The sequence below is a fragment of the Corvus cornix genome, chromosome 3, assembly GCF_000738735.6.
Source record: "Corvus cornix cornix isolate S_Up_H32 chromosome 3, ASM73873v5, whole genome shotgun sequence".
In the NCBI taxonomy this organism is placed as follows: Eukaryota; Metazoa; Chordata; class Aves; order Passeriformes; family Corvidae; genus Corvus; species Corvus cornix.
The window spans coordinates 60,367,593-60,394,424 of record NC_047056.1 but is presented as its reverse complement, the minus strand read 5'-3'; the positions used below and the strand labels follow the sequence as shown (position 1 = coordinate 60,394,424).

The 26,832-nt window shown below is 36.7% G+C and overlaps 1 protein-coding gene across 2 annotated transcripts in view; it reads left to right on the top strand.

Moving 5' to 3' along the window:
* LAMA2 (laminin subunit alpha 2) overlaps positions 1–26,832 on the top strand; it is a 345,535-nt gene that overhangs the window by 241,200 nt on the left and 77,503 nt on the right. For both annotated transcript variants that reach the window (XM_039568097.1, XM_039568096.1), the window contains exons 28-35: positions 1,446–1,563; positions 4,669–4,803; positions 5,383–5,507; positions 9,209–9,295; positions 10,135–10,328; positions 18,628–18,770; positions 19,293–19,391; positions 24,039–24,150. In XM_039568097.1, the coding sequence (XP_039424031.1) occupies positions 1,446–1,563; positions 4,669–4,803; positions 5,383–5,507; positions 9,209–9,295; positions 10,135–10,328; positions 18,628–18,770; positions 19,293–19,391; positions 24,039–24,150 (1,013 nt within the window). The remainder of the gene's footprint in view (positions 1–1,445; positions 1,564–4,668; positions 4,804–5,382; positions 5,508–9,208; positions 9,296–10,134; positions 10,329–18,627; positions 18,771–19,292; positions 19,392–24,038; positions 24,151–26,832) is intronic.

The following is a 26,832-nucleotide window of genomic DNA, read 5'->3' as shown; positions in this document are numbered from 1 at the left end:
CTTGGGGTTTTTTTTGTTCGATTTCCCTGCTCAACTGAACCCCTTTCTTCAGGTAATAAGAGAGCACAGGGTTTAAGTTACTAGATTGCTTTGGGGATTTTTATATTGACACAAGGTTATCAAGAAACGTGGGTCTGATCATGTAAGCTCAGTCACAAAACTCTCACCTAGTTCAGTGGTGGGCATTTGCTTTTCCTCCATTCATCCTGACATTGGTGCCTATATGCCAGTGAGCAGAACAGCATCAGCCCCTCAGGAATCAAGGTCTGGGAGTAGATGAACAGGCTGTGAGGATGAGGAAGAGGTGAGCAGCTCTGTGAGCTCCTCTCCATTAGCACTGTGCTCAGACACTTAATGAACAGACTCTTCCCGCATTATTGACATTTATTCAGCCAGTTAGTCAGACAATCTTTGACATTTTATCTTAGGTTAGCATTATATTTGAAACTTTAAAATTTACACTATTCTGCACTTTTTGTTTCTCTGAGGCAATAGGTGTTCCAGATCATAGCATTCGTTTAAGCAAACTAACAAATCCCCAAATTAAAGAAGTAAGCTTAAAGTACAGCATTGTGATACATTAGGATTAAGCATATTTCATTAGATTTTATATTTGTTGTCTTTGTCCATGATGTACTCAACCCTTTTTAGCCGTCAGAATTCATGCTGGAAAGACAAGGAGTGGTTGGGAGGCAGAGAACTTATTATTTTTATTATCATCATCATCATTATTATTATTGTTACAATTAAACAAATGTTTGGAAAGTTAAAATGTTAGAAATATATCCCTTACTGTTATTAGCAGTTGCTTCTGTAGTAGGATTTCATGTTTGCTTTAAATTGTTTGTTCATATGTCTAAATAATCCTAAAGAAAAAAAAAAGATAAATGATACCTAGCTACTGATCTTAAAATTTCTGCCCAAAAGGCAAATGTCCAATGTTTTTGAAGCCTGTTCTAGAGTCTGCTAGGTTGCTTTAGTTTCTGAGCATAGATTTGATTTTATTTTTTAAATAGTTGCCTCGTTAAAAGCTCATTAAGAGAACAATTTTACTGCTATACCCCTGAGATACATGAACTGGAACTGCATTTAGTTAGTAAGTGACTTCAATTTCTTAATGAGTCCCCTCCAAATGAAGAATCAGATATGGATTTTTGTATGTTGTTTTGTTAGTTTGGCTCAAAAGAAGTTAAAGAAAGAGATAGACTCAAGCTGGAGATTTAGTTAGTTATACTGTTGCCTAGATCTAGAAAATGAGACCAGAGGTGGTGTTAACTTTGTAATTTCTTGGGAGATGCAGAAACCGGTGTTTGTCTCCTGTAGGTCAAGAATCCTACAAGCAGCCAAATGAGACTGTTTCCTCCCATGGCAGCTGACTGTGAAGTAACTGGGTTTGAGTTAGTGCTTGACTAATCTCATTAGAGGTGTTTGCTCCTTTTTTTCAGGATTTCTGAGATCTCATTGGAAGTTGCTGAAGGTGGCCCTGTGTCTGGGATGGCTCCTCAGGCTTATTTGATAGAGAAATGTGACTGCCCATTGGGTTATTCTGGTCTGTCGTGTGAGGTATGGTACTAACCTAACTCCCAGGAAAAGTCTTTGTACCTTCTCTGGTCCATTCATTGGCAAGGTGTGAAAAGTAATTGAGTGTGAATTCATTTCACTGGCAACAACTCTCCTTTAATTTAATTACTTATTTTGTCTCACAGGTATTTCTCTCACAGGGAATTTCAGCCCTCTTTTTTTTATTGCTGTAGGCAAATATGCCACTGAAACCATGGCAATGACTCAAATACTTAGAATACAGGAAAGTGGGCTTTACTGGGACAGCATCTCTGAGGCTGAATTGTGTGACTGATGCTAACAGATCAAGCCTTTTTGAACAGATGAGGGTATAATACTGTTGTAAAATTCTAACTCACTGAACACCGGGAGAAAAGTGTTGGTCAACTAAGTGAGCTGGGTGCTCCTTATACATGCACTCTATTAATTTTTTTACTTACAATTTCATACTGAAGATTGCATATTTCAGAAGTGTCCAGGTGTTCTAGAGAATCAGCTGACTTGTATATACTTTTGTAAAATGGATTTCATTATAGATACCAGAGAAAGTGTTTAAGATATGATATATTGACTGCAGAATAGGAGTTGATATTTCTGACTGTCCGTGCCCTTGATGATGAGACTGCCAATCTTTCTGTGTGGGGAACACCATGCTTTCATTTTTAATCAGCACTAGCAATTCTAAATTCACTGCTTGCAATTGTTAGGTGGAGGTAGCAGTGAACACCACCTTGAGTAATCTGCAAACGCCTCAAACATCCTAAGTGGGATCTTGTAAGGGTTTCCCCAAAACTTGCAATGGGAGAAAAATTGAAATAAATGAATGGGAAAGATGCCTTGTTATCTGTGAGAACTCTGCTCCATTTGGATGCTGTACTTGATTGTGTTATGCAGCAAATGAGTCAACCGAAACAGTAAGTTCATAGGAAAGGGGTGTAAGAAAGTGGAATGAAGTAACTTTCTTCGGACACTATTTCAATAAGAGAGTACACCTGAATTTATGTAAATACATGAGAAATTAATGGACTCCAACATTTGCTTAAAAATACAGATTTATTTTTTTTTAATTACTGTAGCAAATTGAATTTTTGAAGAAAAATATACGATAATGTAATTAAAACTTTATTTTAATTCACACCCACCAGGGGCTGAATAAATGTCTCAGTTGCAACCTTCATACTTCATTCTTAATTGTGTGATCTTCACATGCTTATAACTTAGTTTATTTTTAGTGTGCTCAGTGAAGGTTAGGGTATGTTCTGTGAAAGTTTATTTAATTTTAGCAGGAAAATAACATCTGACACCCTGGAATTTTTTAAGCAGATGCTAACACGGTGTATGTATCTGTTTCATGCTTTATGCATATAATAGCACTGTGAAGACTACATGCACAGCAGTTTTTACTAGAAGTGACATTTATATCCCCTCCCCTCCTTTTTTTTTCTCACATCTAGTTGTGGGCTGCAAAAGCAGTGGTAAGAATTTTCCTAATGGCTGCTTTTGAAAAACTTCCAAACTAGCAATTAAAAATATAGTCTGTTTTCTCTTTTGTCTGTCTTATTTCATTTCAGAAATGCTTCGATCAAAATAGGTGATAAGACTGTCAATGGCATATCAGAAAAAAACCCCAGATATTAATTTTGTTTGAGGGTGTACCATATATTTATAATTTGATTCTGAAGTCACTCAGAATTTGTAAGGCTGTGTTTTGTGTCTTGTTTGGACAAGTACACTTGTGGGGATAGAGAGGAAGGGGAAAAAAGGGTATTTTAGTAGGAAAGAATTACTTTCATTTGAGATTATTTATCTAGGTTAGAATTCTCCACAAACCATGAAAGTGAAGACAGACTGTTTCTATGCTTCAGGGAACTTAACGTAGTCTAAGTCAAAATAAAAAGGGAAAAGCAGAAATGAGTTAAGATTAATTCATTGTGATTCTAAAGAAAATAATTGCATTTATGCTTTTTTCCATAACTTAGACTCCTGGAGGTTTTGCCAATGATTATAAAACTGTCAGAGTGGTGGCGTATGAATAAATCCAGCATGTCAGCTAGTGCTTCACTGAAGAATCCTACTTTTGGTCACAAAAATTTCTTACTCCAGATTCTCTTCTGTTTCATTTTGCATCCATTTTATTACTGTGTGAAAAGTGTACTACTCCTTTCCAAAAAGCAGAAATTGTGGTCAACAGTCGGAAATGACCTCATGAGACAGCCTTCACAGGCTCCTGGCACCACTAGGGGGTGGGATTTATACGTGGGACAAGTGACTTCTCTGTAGGCACTTAGCCCTAATGGTCTCAACTGCCAAAGTGTTCCTGTTTGTGTTTTTATGCTGCAATAGCTGTGTGCTTTCTGAGAGCTGCGTAAGGGCTTCCACAGAATTGTGTAATAAGCCTGAAATAAAGATCAAGAGTTTTATTTAGCATGTGTCAGCTTTGCTTGCAATTTTTGGGTTATTCTTGGAATTTTATTGCCAAGCTGCAGTAGAGGAGACTTAGTGATGGATAGACTTGTTTGGGGCTGATAGTCTCAAGACATGGAAAACCTTTAACATTTTGAATTCTGTACTTTTATGGTCTTTAAATTATATAGGTATAAATAATGCAGCCATGCAGCCATTTTCTTGATTATTATTCAGCTTTTGCTTGTTATCCCATCAGGTAATGTGTAGGCAGATACCAGCTTGTCGAACCTGAAAAACATAGCAGGGATGAAGGAAACAGAATCATCATGCTTGCTCTCCACAGTCCACGCAAAAAAAATTATTTTGAAAGCAAACTGTTTTCTTAAGTAATGAAAGGAATGATGCTTGATGCACAGTGAGAACAGAAAGGTGTTCTGCATCTGAATGAAGGCTCTCTCAAACTGTAGCATAAAAGCCTGAATCCAGTGGAGTGCTCCAGGGATTTTTCAGCCATGTTTCCAATTAGGGCTGGTTCTTGTTATCTCTAAAGTACTGTATATTGTTTGTAAGACAGCTGGAAGCCTGTCAGATTCTTTTCACAACTTGTAAAAACTGGTGATTGGTAAGATGAGCTTGCAGTGCTCCCCATACACAGTCTACTCTGTAATGATCTGTTTTCTTCTGCATCTTTTTTTATTGCAGTCATGCTCTCCAGGATTTTACAGGCTTCCATCTCCACCTGCGGGAAGGACACCTGCTCAATCCTTAGGCACCTGTGTTGTATGTCAGTGTCATGGACACAGCACTATGTGTGACTCTGAAACATCAGTTTGTCAGGTATTACACTTCTAAACTTATGCACCAGGTTAATCTTAATGTGAAATTCCTAAATTGGACTAGTAATCTAAAAAAACAGAGGACAATATTTTAATACAATTTTGCCTAAGAAGCTTAATTGTCAAGGTTCAGGGAGAGTCATAAAAGCAGACTTTTGAAGTTTTCCATTCTGATTCTCTAGAGTTCAGATTATGCAGTACTTTTTCACCCCTGAATTACTGTTTGGGCAAAAGAAAAGCTAGACACCTGCAAAACAAAGAAGCAATGTGCCATGTGTCATACAGTAAACACAATTCTGCTCTTACAGACAGTAATACACATGACCTGATACAGTAAGACTGAATTTTAATTATTTCTCCTTCTCCAGTAGCTGTATTCTTTCTCATTTTAAGCCCATACATTACTCAGCAGGCATTTGATAGATGCTTAAAGCACGCATTCCCACTGAGAATCATATCAGAGAGAGAGAAATTATGTATTGAAGTAAGTTTGAATTCCTAAGACTGGGAACAAAATGCTGTCTGTCTGCTTCCTTGTAATTATCAAATACAGCTTTCATTCTGTCTCCTTCCTTGGCAGAATTGTCAGCACAATACTGCTGGTCACCACTGTGAGAGGTGTGCAGCAGGATTTTATGGCATCGTCCAAGGCTCTCCGGATGACTGTCAGCCTTGTGCTTGTCCCCTGTCCATTTCTAGTAACAAGTAAGTTCTAGTAACAGGCAAACTCATGGTACACAATTGCCTTTCCAGCAAGCCAGAGCTTTGTTCTGGGCTCCCTGTGTCCTTTTTCAGATGACTGCATGAGAATTGCCTTGTGGAAGCTATACTAAAACCTTCTTATCTACTTTTGCTAATTGATCTTCCTTTAAAAGTCAGAAATTGCTCCCTTGCTAATTTCTGATGAATAAATTAATAAGTGCTAGAAAATGCAATACTCAAGATAATGAGTGTGTGTTATAAAGGTATTCTCATAAATGAAGCTAGAGCAGAACTCAAGTACAATGTAGCCACAAGGGAGCTGCAAAAAGTCTTATGCTCATATATTATGTTGGTATAACTGCAGCACCTTTTTTGCTCCACTATGGAATTTATTGATTTCTTATTTAATGTTACATGAGTTTTAGGCAATTTGTGAAAGATAGAATATTTTAAAAGCAATATAGTTATTGCAGCATAAATTTTATTGGTTGCTTTATGCTAATGAGCCTTTCCATGATGTGTCTGCATGTGTTCCCAACAGATGATACTTTAGCACTTGAGATTTGTTTGTTGTTTTGCTGAGAAGCTCTTAATGATATTTAGCATCATACTGTAGTAGTGCTCTGAACAGGTTTGTGTTTCTCGACTGTGCTTTTGAAAAGCTGGAAGTGTTCTGTAAAATCATTTTTCTGTGCTTTTTCTGGCCTTTAGGATGTTTTAGTGAGGCTTTCAGTCAGTATAGCTGATAATTTAGGGGTTTTCTTTTTTTTCTTTCTTCTTTGTTTTATCATTTTGGACTGGTCTTGGCTTTATTTTGAAGGAGGAAAGTTCTTTCTCAAACAATACTAGATAAAGACCTCATGGTCTTTCACCCACAGCAAGAGTTTTTAAGAATACCTCCAAATCTCAGGTATTTAAAGAAATGTCCTTTATCTCAGAAAGTTATAATGCAGTCTTAACTGCAAGGTTTTCTGAGTTTTTCCCATTTCATGAGCGTTTTCTGTTACAACTTGAATATGTGTTCTGTCTATTAGTATCAAAAAAGGACATTCTAGTTGCAAAGAACTAGATCAACCGAGCTTCTCAGCTTTGCAAATCAGCAAATACATTGGAGAAAACTTTTTATGGTACTGGCAGTATGAAGTGCTGAAAATACTCCATCCTATTTTTTTTTTCTGGGGCTTAGAAACCTTTGATTGCCCACAAATACATGTATCAGATCAGAAAATGCACAGGGCTCTTCACCTGGATGTTCATGGCACTGTGCTACAAGAATTTAGGCATATTTTCCACACTGTGCTCCTGACATTATTTCAGTATCTTACCTAAAAGCTAACATAAACTCAGGAAGTGGGTAATGCTGAAGTGCTCTGCAGGTGAGAAATGTGTGGCCCATGGGTAGTCTGTGCACCACAGAATCATAGAATGGTTTGGGTTGGAAGATACCTTAAAGATCATCTAACTCCAACCCTCCTGCCACAGGCTGGGGCAAATTTCACTAGACCAGGTTGCTCAAAGCCCCATCCTACCTGGCTGTGAACACTTCAAGGAATTGGGGCATCTGCCACTTCACTGGGCAGCCTGTTCCAGTGTCTCATCACCCTCTGAGTACAGAATTTCCTCCTATTATATCACATTTCCCCTCTATTAGTTTAAAACCCTTCCCTGTTGTCTTATCTCCATGTTTTTTTTAAAAGCTCTCTTTAGGTGTCCTAGGCACACACTCAAATTGCCAAGCTGCCTGAGGGAGAGCAAGCAAAGTGCACATACCTCCTTCAGTCACACAGCCTGCATGTCTGTGGGTGTTGTCACAGCCTTTTGTGTCATGCTTACATAAAAGTGATCATGAGACTCTCTTGTTTCATAAACCTTCACAGGAGATAAGAGAATAACACCTAATCTGAATTTAATAAATACACTTAATCATGAGATAGTCATCCAGTTTCTTAGTGCTGTTGAGAAAGGAGTCAGATCTGAGCATGTCCAGGAGCAGAAGTTCTTGTGTTTTATAGACCTGAACTCAGATGCCTCTAGACAGCATGGAAGGGATTTCTATTTCTGTTAGCTGCAGCCATCAACAACTTTGGTAGCCATATAGTAAATGTAGGGACAGACAACTGTACATCCCACTCGTGTTAAACCTGGATGAAAACACCATTGGAGAGAGGGCAGGGAAGATGTTTCAAACGTGTGTATAAGTCTGTCTGTGCATGTCCATTTTCCAGTCTGATAGAGGATGCCTGAGCAATTGGCTTAGACTAAATGCTTGACTTTTAGATGTATAGAGTGGCATAGATCCGTTCCATAAAGCTACAGTATTAGGTGGAAAATGAGAGTATCAGACCTTAGATTTGTATCTTCTGCAGATCAGTTAAAGCTCCTCAAGATGCTATTAAGGAAAAAGTCTACCTGCAGCTATTTTATGGTAGTCAAATAATCATAATCTACATGAAATACAGATAGCTAATGAGCTATCTCATTAGTTTGCTATGTCATGACTGACATGATAGTATTTGTGAATGGTATAGTGCAATTATTTTTACTTAGGAAATTGTATAAAACTCCACTTAAGTTTTAAATACTGTGTTTACACTGCTGTCCTATGAGCAGTCAGCTTCAAACATTATGAGCTGGGGAAAAAAACAAAGAACAGAAAGAATGAATTGTTTCTAGCATGGATCTATTTTTATGGAGTTGAAAATGTGTTGGATAATGAGTTTGTGAGTAATAGATCAATTTGTTTACATTTTTTGCAAAGGCGTAATTTTATATACTCATTCAAGTACTATTGACTTAATGCATTATAAGCAAGTTAGATGACGATGCTGACTGTACTCTACCAAGAAGGGGCTTTTGGCTCACCACTAGCCACCTCTGTGCTTTTCTGGTTCTTCTTCCTCAAAGAGCTGAAGGAGTTTTACAGTTTTGCACCATCTTAATATTTAGTTCTGTTCTTTTGCCCTACCTACTCTTTTTGTTTGTTTTAACTGCCTGTGCAGGCACTTAGTACAGTAACATTTCAACTAAATGCTACTTTGCACAGTGCCCACAGGTACACAACACGGTCAGTAGTAAAGTGACTTAGTAAAGATAATTTAGTGTCTTCAATGATTAAAATAAGACCTCTCCCTGATCATGAAGGAGGTAGTTTTTAGGGTTTTTTTCTCTGTAGACTGGGCTTTTCTCATACATCCTTGAGAAGATCATCTGATCCTCCCTTTTTGGAAGATTCCACACAGATATGACTTTGGTTCCTTTTCTCCCTTTATATCTTAACTTCAAGTAAACTCTTCCCAGCTTATCTCCTTTCATTCAAAATAAAATGAAATCAGACTGGAAAGTCTGGATGTTCATTAGCACAGTTTCTAAATTTTTTGTTTCACATCCTTCCCAGTGCTTTCTTTGCGTGATCACTGTGAGTGACAGCACCATTCAATCACACAAGCCTACAGCATGGAAGCTGCTCACTCCATCCCCTTGGATACAGCCCTTAGAGCCTTTGTCCAAACTCTGCAAGCATCACAGCAAGGCATTCACAAAAATTGTAATAGAAAAGAGGGATCTCTCACAGGATTTTATAAACAGATAAGAAAATGCTGCCATTTACATCAAGAGTGGAACTTTTTGGGGCCTTTCTGCACTGCTGACTAAAGTGAAATGATGCAACAGAGTAGAAAAAAATTCTTTATTTGCTTTCGTTTTAGTTTTAGCCCTACTTGTGTTGCTGAAGGCCCTAGTGACTACCGGTGTACTGCCTGCCCACCTGGATACGAAGGCCAGTACTGTGAAAGGTAGGATGAATGGAAAAAGCAGAAAGAGGAACAATTAAATGAGGAAAAGGCATGAAGGAGATAAATGTTTTTCAATATTACAAGCGTGTATTTACTGCTGTTTAAATACATGCCTTTGGATAATTTATTTCTTCTTCATATGCTGTTAAAACTCAGCCAACTTGGACAATTTTTATATACACCACTGTAAACTGATAATCAGTGTTATTTATATCACAGATCTTTTCCTAGTCTTGCTTTTTGATGTGTGAGGGTTTTTTTTCCTCCAGGTCTCAGAAGTTAAACAGAAAAATACAAAATTTATCTAAAATTAGATGCCATTCTAATAGTATATCTTGATGTCACTCATACCCTTTGATTTAGTGACTCGTGCCCTCATGGGCATTGGCTGTGAAAGATGGTTAGATATAAACATTTTAGTGCCAAGTTGTGAATTAATAACCTAAACAGCCTCTGTTGTCCCATCCATCACAACGCTGAGGGATTAAGATGATCAAAATTGGCAAATGTCTACCAGGAGATTTCATGTCTGATATGAAACACAAGTGGCTAGGTCTATAGGCCAAACTATGATAGTGGAGGAATTTTTTTGTTGTGGTGTATCTGAAAACTGTTAGGGATGTGGAATCACTTTTGCATACCTCCTCCATCCAGACTGTCCTGATTGGAAGTCACTTTGTTGGACCGTTTGCAATATTTCTCTCTTGTTCATGAAGCAACAAAGATTTTTTTAAATGGTTCATGAATGTTCATATAAATTACATTTAAAATACTGCCAAGTATTCTTTGTGCACTACATCTCAGTTGGACAAATCTTGTTTTGTATTTGCAATGTCTAGATGTTCTTCTGGCTACACAGGAAATCCACAAATTCCAGGAGGGTCCTGCCAGGCATGTGAGTGTGATCCATATGGTTCCCTGCCTGTCCCCTGTGATCCTGTCACTGGACAGTGCACTTGCAGGCCTGGATTCACGGGGTGGAAGTGTGCTGGCTGTGAACATCGGCATGCGCGTCACGGCATGAAATGCGTTTGTACGTATACTAATGTAATTCTGGCTAACTTTTGGTTGTGTTTGTCGTATGTCAGAAATTCAAACCTGCTTGTGTAACAGTGAGTTGTGTGGGTTTCTTTGAAAATAATCGCCAGGTTTCTTACTACTTTGGCATCCGGTCCGTTTTTTTCCACAAGCCTTGAGATGTTAAGAAAACTCTCAATAATTTTTAATATTATCACTGAAAATTGAAAACAAAACTTTGAAGGATTTCTTTTTGGCTTTTTGGAGTCTGTAGTTTTGCTAAAGGTTGTCTCTGGTGTTGTGACAATATTTGCTCTTGGTGAATTTTTAGTGTTGTCCTAAATGTTTAACCAGCAATTTCAATGCTCTATACCATGAGGCACATGCAGAATTTTTACTGAGGTTTACTTGACCATGTTGGTTCAAGGACCATCCATTGGAATTTAAAAGATGTAAGGAATGACAGTACATTATATCCAGCAAAGAACTTCTTTTGTTAAAAATAGAAAACTGATAGCCTAAACCACCAATTTATATTTTATTAAAGTAGTGGTATCTTTGTCCTACCCTCAATTTTGATACATTCCAAGTGATTATCTTGTATTTTTGTTTGGAATTTTTTTCATTAATTTGGATAATGCTTGTTTTGAGCCCACAATCTCATATCATATAATGTTGTATGCTTATATTTTATATAAAAAAGAAAAGTAGCAAAATGTTTCTAGAACACTTGGTGAGCCCTGACTGAAGTAAGGCATTTTCTTCTTCCACATCTCCCCCAGATGTGTTGGGACTAACCTTATAGTGATTTTTTTTTTCCTCTTCAATGCCATGATTGTTAAATTTAAAGTAGAATACTGGTAGAGTTCCAGTAAGTCCACAGAATATAATATTTATTAATCTGTGCATATTTGAATATATTGTCAAGGCACAGTGAACTGGTTCACATGTTTTATCGTTAATTGGAGCTTTTTCATGGAGAGTGGGGTGTCTATGTGAGGGATGTGTAACATCAAGAAAAGTAGGTACCATCTACTTTTTTTTGGTTTTGCTTGTCCAAAGAATTAATTTCTTTTGTGCCTTAACACCCAGAGGTGCACAGCTCTCTAGTATTAAAATCAAATGGTAAAGTAAAAACAAATTGCAAACATTTTAAAAGCAAAATGGAAAAATAAACAAAGAAGTGCTTAAAATGTCTGAAGGCATCATATAAGTCAAGAATGGAATGTATGGCTTCCTGGAGTGGTTAAAGAGGAAGATATTAGGCACATAGGGTCAGGAGGTACACAATGCAGAACATTTTTTCACTGAACTTAATGGCTGTGATCAGCTCTCAGTCACCAGGATTCAGCAGAACTAAGCTTCTGAGTAAGTCTATTGAAATCAGTGCTTTTGCATTAGTCCTGTATCCCAGGTGGAGATTATAGATTTCTGGGAATATGGATATAACTGCTTCTATTTCTTCACTATTAACAACATGGCATTGATTCATTGATTAAAAGCTTAGTGTACTCAAGGAAAATAAACTTCTAATGTCCTACAGTGTGATGCATTTTAGGACCTAATTCTGAACTTGGTATCTTAAGCTCTGTTTTGAACTACAGCAAAATGATTGCAACTGGAGTAAGTAGTCTCGTTGCTGAAATAACTATGGTTTGAGTTCCATTTTGTGCTCTATGTGCCAAGGAGAATTGTAATTGCAAGTGAAGTCCATAAGTGTTACAGCTACAAAATTTTAAAATAAGAACTGTGTTTTCCAGAGTGGTATGTACATGAAAATTACTTCATTTTTCAATATCCTGAATAGCTCTTACATTATTGCCAGTATTATCCTATTTTTCCAATCTCAGGCATGACTTAGTATGTTAGTATCTTAGTCTTTTACTTTGTCAGTATTCTGAAAAGTCTTTTGGGTATCCAGGATGACAGAGTTTCATTGTACAAAACAGCCCAAGTGCAAGTTATCATTTATAATGGTTTTCCAATTTGTTAATCAGGCTACTTCATTGTGTGGATAATAAGGTTAAATATCCTCTTTGTGAATGGAAAAAGCTGTTTGCAGGCCAATGAAATTTTCCACCTTTTTGCTTTGAAAGATGTTATTTGCTATAATCTCTGATTGAACTGCAACATATTTGAATGCGGGTGTTGAAATATATCTAAGCTATCTTTAGTGACATTTTAAGTAAGTAATCTGTTTTCACCAGAAAAACAGCCTTTCACATGTGCATATGGACATTTCATTTGACCACTAGAAGTGAGGAAACAAATGAGAAGATTTCTTTTCTTTAGTCATAAAGATAAGAGCCACCTATAGAAACAGATGGGAGGTACTTTAAATCTCCCTGTCACAGAAACTAGTTTTTTACTGTTGATACCGTATCAATAACAACCATGTCATAAATTGCAAAAACTGCAGTTAAATATTTCAGTAGACACTTTATGCGCCTATTAGCTCTTACTATATGATATTCCTCTTGTTTAAAGGTTCCTCAACACCCATATTTACTCCAAACCTGTCTTTGCTAGTGCAGTGCAATACCCCTGACATGGTAGAAAATAAGCCAGATCAAACATCTTTGTAGCCTGTGTTGGGCACAAGGCTGTGGCAAAGGGAGTGTGGCAGGCATAGATTTGGTGGGAATTTGCTCAGGGTAAACAGTGTGTGGTATGTCACAGGCTTCAGTGTGCAGCTGTTGGTAAGGATTCGTTGCTGCAGCCCCTAATGTGCTTTAATAGTCATTGTCCTGTCAAAGAACCATTAGAAACACCTTTGGGGCAACTTTGAAGTTTTCCTTCCTTGCTTTCAGAATATTGAGCTGTTCCAATCTGAGTTTAATGCAGCTGAGAATTTGATTCTGTTTACAATATATTTTTACTTTCTTATATCAACCAGTTGGAAAATACTCAGTAAATTCCCTTCTGACCAACTTCGGTTGTAACAAAGCCTTAAAAGTAAAAACAGTGGTACTATTAATGTACAGAAAATTCGTGTCAAGAACAGAACCCTGTTTGCATTCAGTACTTAAAATGAGCTGAATACATGTACCTACTTTTGCTCATTTGCGGTGCCATTTCAGCTACTGCAATTGCATTGTACCTGTCAAAAGTGTGAAGAACACCTAGTTAGGTTGTAAAGTGGTCTCACTTAAAGAAAATATGTGCAAATACAGTCACCCATGTTTGAAAAAATGTGTTTGTAAGCAGTATAAGACATAGTGTGATTAAGCTGTCCTGTTAGTATGGTATAGTTAATGTTTAAGAAAGTGAAATTTTATTTTGAATATTTAACAAAGAATAACCACCTGAGTAATGAATTTTTGGCAAATTCTATAAAAGGTCACTACACAGTATGACCTGAAAAACCAAATAATGCATATTTAAATCAGATCAGAGAGGTATTTTAGCCAAAATATTGTAATGCGTTCTTCTTTAAATATAACAATTTGATTTTAACATAGCTCTTATCATAAGTGTTCTAAAGATTTTTTAAGTGAAGATTTCTAGTGAAAAGGTGGGGGGGAAGAAAAGCAAAGAAGCATGCATGTTCACTAAAGTGATCTATTTCTGATATAGCTGAAAATCTGTCTTACCGGGTTCTTATTTTTTTCTCATAATGTGTCATTTTTCAGTTGCTTAGTACATGTCACTTTTCAGTGCTGTGTTATAACAGTTATATTTTAGAGAGCTACAGGTAAAATAGAATCTATTTTTTTTTTAAAGCCACTGCTTAAAGGGGAAGATTTCGCTTACTAATAAATAACAATGGTAAGATAATTATATGTGCATAGCACAGACAGAATTCTATTCCCATTATATTCTTGGAACAGAACAATTTTGTTTTCTCTAGGATGCCATCAGGGAACGAAAAATTATGTCCAAAAAGTAGATTTTCTTTTTTAAAACAAGTAATACAAGGGTATGGTCTACTACACATCATAAAAATTCTAATTTTTGCATTAGTATGGCTAGTAGCTGGGTTATTTCCCCAGCTAACATAACCATCTAGGTTGTCCTCTACAAATATTCGTAATACTCTGCTGATGAATACTTTCTTACAGTTTTTGGATTTAAGTAATTTACTTTGTAGGTTCACTTTCCCTTCTTTTTTGCAGAAGTCAATAGCCAATAAAAAAATAGTTATGGTTGCAAACTAATTTTAATAATGCTGCCAGCATCATTGTATACTGTCAAGGATGACAAAAGTTGTCTCAAATCTTCTCTCAGATTTTGAATCAAGCCTGTAGCAATCGTATTTTCTTAGAAATAGTAATCCTCTTGTGTGTTTTTTGTTACACCTTGTGACATTCCACTTCACTTCAGTTGTAGAGTTTGTAGCACATAAAATGAAGAAGCCTAGATTGCAATGTTATTGGAACAGTGACTATGCTCACTGCTGTGCCATATTTATGGAACGAAATGATCCTGGTGAGAACTTCAAGGCTTTATTGTTGTGTGGCTCTATATTATATGGCAAGTCAGAACTCACCTTCTAATCCTTTCAGGGTATCTGTCGTAACCACAACGGAGACTTCTAAAGAAAGGTCTTCAATGTTTTGAGCTCTTTTGCAACACAAACTAAAAACCTTTCCTTGGATGTATGCTCCTGTCACAAATGTTCCTTGGGGTCAAGCAAAAGCCTAAATGTAAAGCCGTTGATGTGACTGAACAGGAAGCACTCATGACACAGGGAGATCAAGCAGATATTTAATTGTTAGGAATTTTTCCTTAACTCAGTCTTGTGGGGGAAAAAAAAGAAAAAAACCCTCAGCCTTGCTGCAGTCAACAAACTTTCATCTTTATAAATTTAAATATTCAATATTGGTAGAAGGAGAAAATTATATAATGAGATTCCTTTAATGGCAAGTCTTGGGCACTTAAGTATTTGCACTCAAGTCTGATGCTTGCAATGAGAGGGAGTTTTTTTCCCAGCTGCCAGTCAGTCCTACACCAAGAAGAGCAAGGGAGGTCCCAGCCACTGATCCTGGAAGAATCAAGGTTTTCCCTTTTAAACAGTGAGTAGCTCCCATGATCTCAGCCCTTCCAAATTCAGAACTAGGCAGAGATGCTGTCTCTGTCAGAAGTAGATCTTGTAGAATCTGTGAAACTAAGCCTCTCCCAGCTCCTACACAGTGCTTATTTCAGCAGGAGCTTGGAGTTTCTTTTTGCAAGACTTTACAGAGTGAGCTGAAAAGAAAGATCCTGTGTCTAACACCATATCTATGAAGCCTTGACTAGCTTCTGCAGTGTTCTGAGTTTCATAGAAGTTGTTGTCCTTGTATCTCAGCTGTAAGAATTCAATTTACCTCCATGTTGGACAACTCCTTCTCTGGCTGCATGGGCTCAATTAGGACACCCCTGCTTGGCCTAGCAGCTGATATGCTATTACTTGTTCTCCCTTTTTGTGATACGTGAGCTCCTGTTGAGTTTAGACCCACAGTCCTGACTTTCACCCAACTCAAGCAGTCTTTAAACTCAGCTACTACTGGTATGTATCAAAACCAGCAGATGACGATTTATAGATAATAAAAATCAGAACTAAACCTGAGTAGGTATTTTAGACCCTGATCTAGATATGAATTTTACCAGGTTTTAGAGACATATTGATCATGTAAGCTACCTGAAACTAGCAGCAGTGGCAAGGAAGCTAAAGCTTTCAGCTCTCTACTGGGGTTCTGTTTTGGAAGGCACAGGAAGGCTATTTTATTATTTGGTGTGAGACTAGTGTCAAAATGGGAAAAATTAGGTAATAGTCAACAGATTAATGAGTAGTTCAACACTTCATTGTGAGGCGACACGAAGCTGATACTGAAGAGTCACTGACTGTCATAGGATACCACCTCCTATCAGAGATTGCATGGTTGCCCTTAGACCAAGAGTTAGCTAGTCATAACACAGTCTTCTGAATCTTCACAGAAATGAATGTATTAGAGCAAAATAGTGTCAGATAATCACTCAATTGGAGAAACATATTGTGATTCAGATGTGGTTCTTTTATAGTTCATTATCTCTCTTTGTAAGATGGAATAAATGGTTAGATGTCTGTAAACTTAAAAGAATTTCTTTTGGCATGCATACTTTGGACATGCTTCTCACAAGAGGTAAGTGCATGGAAAAGTGTGGTGAAAATGGAAAATTTGCATTAATTGCTTGTTGAACTATTGTAATATTGATTGCATGATTTGCCTCTTACATGCTTGCACTGCTGTAATGATCTGAATTTAGTCCTGCATTTGTTAATATTAGACACAAATTTATCCTGACAGCTTTATAGATAGACACATAAGTATTTAGTCTTGCAAAATATAATCATGCTCTTGAAATATTTCCCATAGCTGCAGTACATTACAGACTGCATACTGGAGTAGCTGAGTCCTGTCTCATCTACTCAGCTGTGGTCTCACTTGATGCAGTTCCTCTTTTCAACCTGATTATTGTGCAAGAGGTGTTAATTTATACTGAATGCTCACTTATCGATTGCTTACTCATTGAGAATACTTCATCTCTTCATGGGCTGTTCACTTTTTTCTTATTGGTGTGAACTGAGTTTGTCTTTAACACATAACAAATTTTTACAGTTTATTACCAACCACTAGGTGAACTTTGAAGGTGAATAGATTTCACTTGTTTCATAAGTAAAATAATATATCAGAAAAAAAACCACAGCAAAAACCAGACTATAGAGGCCAACTCTATTCAGGTCCAAGATCATTTATTTTCGTCCTGCAAAATGATTATCAGTTCTCCTTACCTCCTTGATCAGCTACAGAACAGGTGTTTGTTATATAAAACACTATTTGCTGTAAAACTTGCTTTTCTTTTAATTCTCTCAGGCTTCTAAAGGCAAGCACACAGATGGCAAGAACTGGGATGATAATAAGTTGGGGGGGAGGTTAAATTTCATGTAGAGGCATAAATCAGAATGTATCATGCCCACAGTTATTGACTGCAGTTCCAGTGCAGTTCAGCTTATGTAACAAAATACTGTGAAACAGGAGGAAGAAGTCTGCAAATGGAAGCAATGAAAATGCAAAAGGAAGTCTTAAACTAACAATAGTATCTAGCTTTCTGCACCCACTTCTTACTACACTAATCCAGTGTCTACCTTGTCTCCTTTTCAATCATCACTTGAGTTTCATGGTGGACTAAAATAATTTTCTTTTTTTTTTTTTTTTTCTCTGTATTTGACTCCACACTTTGTCATTGCTATATTGAATAGTCAACAGAATAAGAACCATATTTAGGTAACTGTGAAAACTTTAATGAACAGAAAAAATTTAATCTATATGAAGAATAGATTTCAGGGAAAAAAGAAGTAATTCTCTTTTGAAAACTACTTCTCTTTTCTACAAAAACATACACTTTGCTTAGTGGGGGTTTTTTAGCTATTAAACTGCCTAGCTTTGCTGAAATAAATAATTACACACTTGTAAAACTTTAGGTACAACTCTCCATGTCTCTTAACATCACCAGTGAATTCATTGTTTCACAGTTTGCTTCATCTCCTGAGATGTTTGTGCTTGCCAGTTCTGTGTAGTCTTTATGCAGAGAAACAGAAAGGTATTCCCATAACTCTGTTCTAAAGGATGAAGAATTCTCCTGTCTGCTGCATAAATGATATGAGATGAGAATTTCTTGTGATAGTTAATCGAAAGCAAGGGGGAAAAAAATGCAAACTCCTTTTGATATATGCAGCACACAACAATATTTTTCATCCTGAAGGATATTTGCAAGAAAAGAATCATACATGAAAAGCTTATAAGCTGGTTAGTGGAAAGAAGTAGGGAAAAGCATTTTTTTAAAGAAAACTATCAGTATTTTTACCAGGAAGCTTTCAGCTGTCTGCATTACAGGTTTAGTATGCTTGGCCATGCTGTTATATGGAGATTTTTTTAGGTTTCTTCTTGTATTCAAATCCATAAGCATACTATGTTTCTTGCAGAGCTCCTTAGATTTTCCAAATTACCCATCCACTTTTCTCAAATTTCATTCAAATTACCTGTATAATTCAATATTTTATATTGGCTAGTCCATAATGGACAACATTAATTATTTCCTCTTTTTGTGAGGTAAGCCTATCAATTTTGATCTTTGTGTTTTATATTAAACTATCCCATTACTAAGTCCTATGCAATAATGTGTCTCCTATTCCCTAGTTGTTGTTGCCATTTTTGCTCACATTACACTTTTGGAGTAATATATATGAAATTACTGTTACCTCCCACAGAGTTGCATGTGTGCCATACAATTTCTAAATCAAACATATGTCTTAAATGTTTAGCAGGAAGAAATGAGCTTTGTTGTTCTTCCCCCAGCTTGTGATGATGAATGCACAGGACTCCTTCTCAATGACCTGGATCGGCTAAACCAGATGATCCTGAGTGTTAACCTTAGTGGTCCACTACCTGCTCCATATAAAATGTTACATGGATTTGAGAACACGACACAGGAATTAAAGGTATGTTGGTGGTATTCACATGCATAAATAACAGAGCTTCAGTACAACTGTACTTGAATCTGTTCAACCATACAGCTGTGACTAGCTTCAGGGAAGAGGAAAAATTCAAGATTTAATTATTTCAGGTTCGCTTTGGTTGATAAATAAGTATCACAGTTTTTTATTTTTATTTAGTTTAATAAATAAATCTTGCAGCAGCAATTTCTGAACACATGTGCAAGGATTTGTACTTCTGGCATAGAAAAGCCATATTGCATACAAATAAAATGGTTTTCCGGCTGATGGTCTATGAAGTGGTTGTTTATTTTATATACTGTATGTTCCTTACCATACTTACAAGTTATGTAAAGTTGTCAAGATTCCTGAAAAAAGCCTATTGGATGAATGTGACACGAGTCAATGACAAAAGGGATTGCATATTGTGATGAAAAGGAAATGTTTGATGTTTCTTCTCTTCAGTATTTGGAAGCACTAACATCCGTTGCATACAGATTTTTCACTCTCCCGTCTCTTTCCCAACAGCATTTGCTTTCACCTCAGCGAGCACCAGAGAGATTTCTTCAGCTAGCACGAGAAAATCTGGATACCCTCATGACAGAAATGGATGAACTACTGACAAGAGTATGTCTGTGATCACATTGAGGTCTATGGGCTTGGTTAAGGCTGGATAATGACAGAAATCTTCTGAATATGAATTAAACATGAATGAATAGGTGAATTATAAGATGCTTCTCAGTCTCAGTGTCTGAAGTGGCAGCAAGTCCTCTAACAATCCCTTGTTTTGGAGCAATATATTGACATATATTTTTTGCAATACTTCCTAATAAGGTAAGAAAGCTTTTTCATGTCCATACGGAGCACCCAAGCATGATCTTATCTGGAAGAGCTGACACTAAAGAGGTGTGTGAGTTTAGTTAAATATATGTATTCTAGATTTCATTTATGAGGATAGTTAGAGTCTTCTGGATTTCAGTAGATGTGCTATATACTCTTTTTTTTTACAAAAGTTTTATTTCAATGTAGACCTCATTTTGGTCAGTAAAGACAATGTCTAAGAAAATAATATAAATTGTGCCACCTAGTGGAGAAAAAATAGGGAAATGAACCAGCCTCAGTGTAACTAAAGCTGTCCAAAGTACACGGGTGTGAAGAACTACCTAAAGTCATGATCGTGAATCAAAAGAATCAAATAAGAAAGATGTGTAGTACTGTACTGATCAATGTACACCTCAGAGGATCACATAAACTCCAGGCAGTTTTAGCGTCATGTCTGTAAATTGTACATGGCTTATGGAACTAAAATTCTCAGAGAAACTGTTTCCTTTGTGTGGATTTTATTCAGTTTTGAAATGGGTAGTGGGTAAGAAAGCATCTGTAGCATGTGTGGTGTGTTTGCATATGTAGGCACCCATGCACATGTGTACACGAGTATGTATGTGTACATACTCACATTGTGAGAAAGCTTGATTTTCCACTTCTGTTTGATCTTGTATTTTTCTGCAAGAAGCGACTGTGGTAGTTTTAAGTCTAGCTGGAATTTTAACCCGTGTCAGCTCTACAAGCAGGGAAGATTATATTTTTTCTATTAAAGTTTCTCAATCTTAGGCTAAGACAACTTTTTCCCTCTTGTGAATTTACTCTTTTTAATAACCTTTTCCAATTGCCCCTATAGAGAAGACCTAAAATAATGCAGATTCTGACCTTCTGTAGACTACTCGTGGAAGGAAAAACATATCAAAAGTGTGATCTTAGAGGAGTTATTATGGTGGCCACATTATCACCACTCCCTCTCTGCAATTTTTCATCATTGTGGTGGCTAAGTAGACTTATGATTTCCAGTTATCCTTACAGAGTTGTTTGGAGTAGTTTGGGGTGGGTTGTTTTTTTTTTTAAATTTGGGGACTGGCAACTGGTGGCAGGTCCTAGCTTTCTCTTTCTGTGTTTGTAAACAAGAATAATGTTCCAAAACAAAGTGTGAGTCCTGATGTAGTGTGTTCAAGGCTTCATTTCCAAACGAAGATACAGCTGATAACTACATGATGGCTGGCACTTGGAGTACGTAGTACTACCACAGATGCTGGAGTTTTTCCCTGTATCTGATTTGCAGGCTCATTATATTTTCCAAGTGAAACCAGTACTGATGAAGAAAAAAGCTGGTGAGGATTGGTGAGGAATCTGTTTCTATGAAAAAATATTCTAACCATTTTAAGATAAAATATAGAAGACAATAGAATTCAGTCACTACAAAACCTTTGGGGATTTTGCTTCCATGTGGTCTCTTTTCAACCAATGATCTCTTACTTCAGTGCAGCATTCCTTTCCCTTCTTTTACATTATTCTGTGCTTCATTTACTTTGCCATGTAGAAGATCCTCATGTCTTTCTTGCACTAATTATGTTAACATGTTTGCATGCAAATTCCCATACCAAGCACCAACGGAAGGCCTGAGGTCTTCAGTTCCTTTCAGTTCACTGCATTTCATCAAAACCCCCACTTCCCTTCTAATTAGGTACCTTCAGAGCCTTCAAGAAAGACAGGGATCAGAATCGCTCATCTTGATCAAAATGCTTCTTTTGTCTTTGGAAACTCTCACCTTTCTCCCAAAGTACTGAATTTCTTTAACTCAAAAATTCCTGGAAGTAGTAGCAGAGGTAACTTAGTTTGCAATAGCTGGAGACATTTGGAGGGAGAGCCAAGAACTTCCATCTGTACAGTGAGGTCTGTGTTTACACTTCCTTCTGTGGTCTGCAGCTCACTAGCTGGAGAAATTCCTGTAGGACACCCTCCAGATGCTATCTAGAGGAGTTCCTTAAGGCTTGATTAAGTCCTCAGACTAAATAAATGTAGAAACAAAACCAAAACGAAAATGTGAACATAGTTGCTAATACTTGCTTGTAGTTTAAATTGCTGAGTGGCTACTCCAAGGCCTTTCATAGAATTTCCATCACTGTGGACATCACCAAAGTGTGTTCACTGATCTCAAATATTTTCTTTACTGGTTTCTGTGATAAGGATCTCCTTTATGCCAGAAAGTTTTATTTGTGTCCAGATAACTTCTTGAAGATTCATTCGAAACCCTTGCTCTGGGTCCAATCTACCTGACCCTTGTTGCTCCCACAGCAAGAGTTTGTTGGGTCTCTTTAAACTGTTAGAAGATGCTGAAGACTGACCTTATAAAAGTGGTAAACTGCAGTATATTGAATGTGTATAAAACCAGTAGGACCTTATTAAAAAATGAAAACATTTAATTAGCCATGGAATGGCCAGCTACAGTATGAAGGATGTTTGCCATTTAATTTGGTTTACAGAGTTAAAGCTAGACCAGATAATGAAGCAAAAGCCTATTTTTCAGCAGAGCAAATTCTGTCAAAATGCAGAAAGCTTTCAGTGGACCTGAATGGGATTTAAGTACTAAAGAGATCTGTCACTGAAAGGAAATGAAAATTGTTCAATGGCAGATTAATTTTCACAAAAATGTAGTACGTGCTATTCAGTCATAAATAGAGAGGTTAAAGTGGCCAGCTCGAATTAGTGTGAATGTGGAAGTAGTAATCAAAACTAAGGAAGATATATGTAAGTTATAAAGCACCTTTTGTAGCAAAGGGTTTAGAAATATTATAGAATATAATAAAACTGAATGTGAATATTCCAAGCAAATAAAACTCAAAGAATAAAAGGCTGCTTGTGGAGGGTTTGACAATAAATAATAAGGTATTCTCAATTACATGAAGAATTAAACATCAGAAATGCCAAGCAGGGTTAGAGTGGTGGTCCATCAAGACCATTTAGAATTTTTGCCTTTTTTCTGTCCCATTTGCCTCTTACAGCTCACTGTAACAGTATTTTAGTTCTGTATCCAGGCAGCTAAAAAGGGTTTCTAAATCTTAGAGGAAGTAATCAATAGTATGATTAAAGCTGTGCCAGTGTGAAAAGACATGATCTTCTACTGATAGAGGGATGGAATAGAACAAACTCCCCCCACTCTGCATGGGTTCTTAATTCTTCCTGTATACTTCTATTTACCTGAACCATTTTCATATAAATTGCATTCAGTGTAAGTTACTTTCAGTGTAACTACTCTGAAGTAGCCCAAAATTGTAAGTGGTATGATGATGCCAGGGATTTCATTTTGGAAACCCAGATGTCCTAAAGTACCTTGAGGGCTTCCACCTAGAAGATAATCAGGCAAAAATAAATGTGTTTAAGTGCTACTACTCCTCTGACTATTACTGAAAAGTGTGGGGGGTTTTTTTGTAAGGGAGAAACAATTTGTGCAGTTCACGTCAGGGAAAACCTAAACTCATTTTGAATTATTGACTTTCTAGCCATTTCATAGAGACTGCGAAATTCATAATGCCCTATTTCGAGATTTTTTGGGAATGTAATCACTAAAGAAGAAAGCTAGGGTTTTATTTGTTGGGGGTTTTTTGGTTTTTGGTTTGTTGGGTTTGTTGTTTTTTTTTTTTTTTTGCTTTACAGCCCAACAAGCTTGGTGTCTTGAAAGGTTCAGCTTCTTTTTAATAAAAAAGGGTCCATTTTGTAAATAGGGACCTCAAGAGCTAAGTAGAAAGTCCTAACATGATTCCTTTCCTTGGCATGTTTTTCAGGTCTGCAGATGTCTCTCTTCCTGCTTCTGCTGTGATTCAGTACAATTATAAAGCATTTAGTAACACAAAACTAAAATTTTACTGAGCACCCCAATATGTTATAAACTAACAACTTCAAGCATTAGAGCTGAATAAAACTACTCTTTTTTTTTCCTCTCTCTTTCTTGGTCAAATTAATGTATTGATTTAAAGTTCTTCTTGCTTGTTGGAATGAACTGTGTCTTTGAGAACACCTCGAGGGAAGAAGCAAAGAGGTCATGATCCCTGCTGCACTTTGTCAATCGAAAAGTACACATTTGTGAAACTATGGAAAGTATTCCCCAAAGAATCTATTAAAAGGTTCCAAACAACATTTCTTTAAGCAAAGATATTATTATTCAGTGGATAATTTCATCCTGTCTCCATTGGTGTGCTGCTGCACACAAGTAGGGTTTCTAAGAACCTAAAATAAAGCCTTCCAATTTCCATTTAAAGGAAAAGGTAATAAAATTTAATTGTGTACTTGAACAGAGCATTTCATTTCCCATGCGTCTGATCAATAATTCATTGATTGCCTCTGGCCTGAGGAAAGTTTTGTACATGGATTCAGTCAGTAGGAGTATAACATAGTGCAGCCTTGTCCTGTTCATTAATTATATTTTCCCTGAATTTGTATCACCAGGCTACCAAGGTGACAGCAGATGGTGAGCAGACCAGGCAGGATGCCGAGAGGACTAATGACAGAGCAAAATCTCTTGGACAGTTCGTCAAAGGCATTCTCCAAGCTGCTGAAGGTATTGGAAAAATTAAAATACTTGAGTTGTTTCTCAAGAAAACTGGAGGATGATAGGGGAAAAGGGTCTGAGAGACAGTGAAGAAGATTTCAATTGCTAAGAAATGTCATGTGCTTTAAATGTTGAGTGAAGAAAAGGCAATAAACTGTCTTCGGATTTTTTCAAATCTGTGTGTGCAGTTTATATAAACACTTAGTGTATTGATAATTGTGAACAAAGACTAGAAGAAAACTGAGCATGTTCCATTAGAATTTTTGCCGTTATCTGAAGAGCTGTTATGATGAAGTAACGAAACAGGCCTTAGCTTTTGTTTATTTTCAAAGCATGTTTTGGTAAAAAAGTTAGATGTAATTTTAGCACTTGGTACATTAACAATTCATCTTAATTTGCCAACTTTACTACAAAAATGCATTTACTTCTTGCTGTTAATGAACATCTGCTGCTTGGAATTTGCTAGTGACTACCTAAGCATGGAGCCATGCCAACGCTTTCTCTTCCACAGACTGATTCACTGCCCTTACACTGCAGTAAATACTTATGAGAAAAGTATTGTAGACGGCCTCAAGAAGCAAAAACTATATATTTCATAAAGCTATTAAATAAGATAATGGCTGAAAAATACAAAAATAATTGGCAAATACAGGCAGGTTTTTTACTTGAAAAATACTTATCAGTTCTTTCCTCCTCCAGATATTCCCTCCAGTACTAATTTTAGTAGCTATGCTTCTGAAGGCCCATTTCATTGAAAGGGAAAGCTTCCACTTTTGTCCAAGTGCTATAAAATACATTTTATATTGCCTTTAATGTAACAAATCCCTGTATATGCTTTGAAGGTGAACTGAACAGCAATTTAGGATCTCTTTAGGACTTGTAACTTTGACAAGAAAAAGATGTGTGAAAAGCAACAAGAAAAAGTGAGCAAGTTTTTAAGAACTTTTTAAAACTAAAGACCCTGTTCTTCATATTTCAGGATGAATTTGGGATGCTGAGCAAAATGAATTCTTTGACTCTACAAAGTTTATGCCCAGTGTTTGTAACCCAAATAAAAATTTCCTCAAGCAGGTTTAGCAGAAGGAAGTACAGAGTTAAAAAACATTGAGGGGGTGAAGTAAATTTATGCAGTATCTTAGAAGTAGACAAAGACTTTAAAATCAATGTGTTTGCCTAGTGGCCAAGTTAAAATTTTAAGAATACATGAAATACAAGAGCGCAGGATTGAGAGATACCTCATGGGTTAAAGCATCCACTCCCCTGCTATCAAAAACCTTTTTAAACCTCATCTTCAAAGTAGTTTCCACAAATACACACAATCTGGATAGGAGGCGGTTTCAGTACTCTTCATAATTACAATAGTTCACATTTCTAGCAAAAAATATTCACGTTTAGTTTGTCATCATGTGTTCTTTTGCAAACCTTTTTCTTTAGTTCAAGTAGATGTTTTTTCCTCTCTGTAGTACTTCTTCCCCCACCCCCAACTATGTTTGCAGAGAGGAATCATATTCCATTTTGGCCCCTTTTTTTCTAGACTGAGTCACACAAAAGAGTATTCTTCCAAATCTCTTGCTCACCTTCATGTAATTTCCCTTCCTCTGTTGAAAATTATGTCTGTGTTTCCTGACCACAGGTAAAAAGTATGAAATGAGGTTTCTTCAGTGTCTTGCTCTTCAGAAGGAGTAAAACTTGCCTGTGTCAGCTCTCCTAATAACGTCCCAATAACATTTTTTTACAGCTGGGTGCCAATGGTGATTCATAACACAGCTACATTCTTCTCATTCATACCTTTTACCTAGCTGACAAAACTCATTAAAAGTGAGAAGCTTGTAGTGATTTGTTCTAATGACCATACTCTGACTATTGATTCACATCTACTGAGCTGATTGTTGACTTTCTGAACTTCTGAGTAGCTGTAACTAATTTTCTTTCTTTGTAACTAATTTCCCTGCTTTGCACTTCCTAGCATTTGTCTATGTCAGTGCGCCCAAATCTTTTACCACCACTGGACTCTGATATTTGCAGCATACCAAGACACAAAACAAAACATGGTTAGAGAAGAGAAGGATAAAACTAGGTATGAATTTTTCTGAACCTAAGAAAAGCTTAGCTGACATATTAATTTTCTCTTTTAAGGTAAATATTCAGGGGAGTTACATATATTTTATTCCAGAATTTAAAAAAAAAAATATATATAGGCCTATTCCTGGCCTGAGGTAACTTGGTAATGGTACATAATATATTACATATGGAAGTGATCGGCGATCCATTTGAGCAGAGTGTAGTCTTTTTCCAGACCTCACTACTCCATACATAACCACTCATGACTAAAGATACAAATCTCAGTTCTCACCAGCTAATCAAAAATATCATTAGATTAGAATTTTCTTCTTAATTTGCTCTAAACCTATGCAATGTGTAGATGACATAGTCATTTATTTGAAGGTTGAAGGACTGATTTTACTTTTTTTAATTAAAGATTTAATTTAAATATTCAGAAGTATCTATGTGGCCAGGAACAGTCCCGTTTTGGAGAAATCAGTTGCTCGGGAACTCTGTACCTATGGAAGGGCAGCAGTACTTTTTAAAATTGAAGATGGAACTGATTGTCATAAGTGACCTAGTTGCTTGTGAAAGTGTGTATTCTAATATGTTGTGGTGTGCTATGGCAGAAAGATTTTAGTCCGTCCT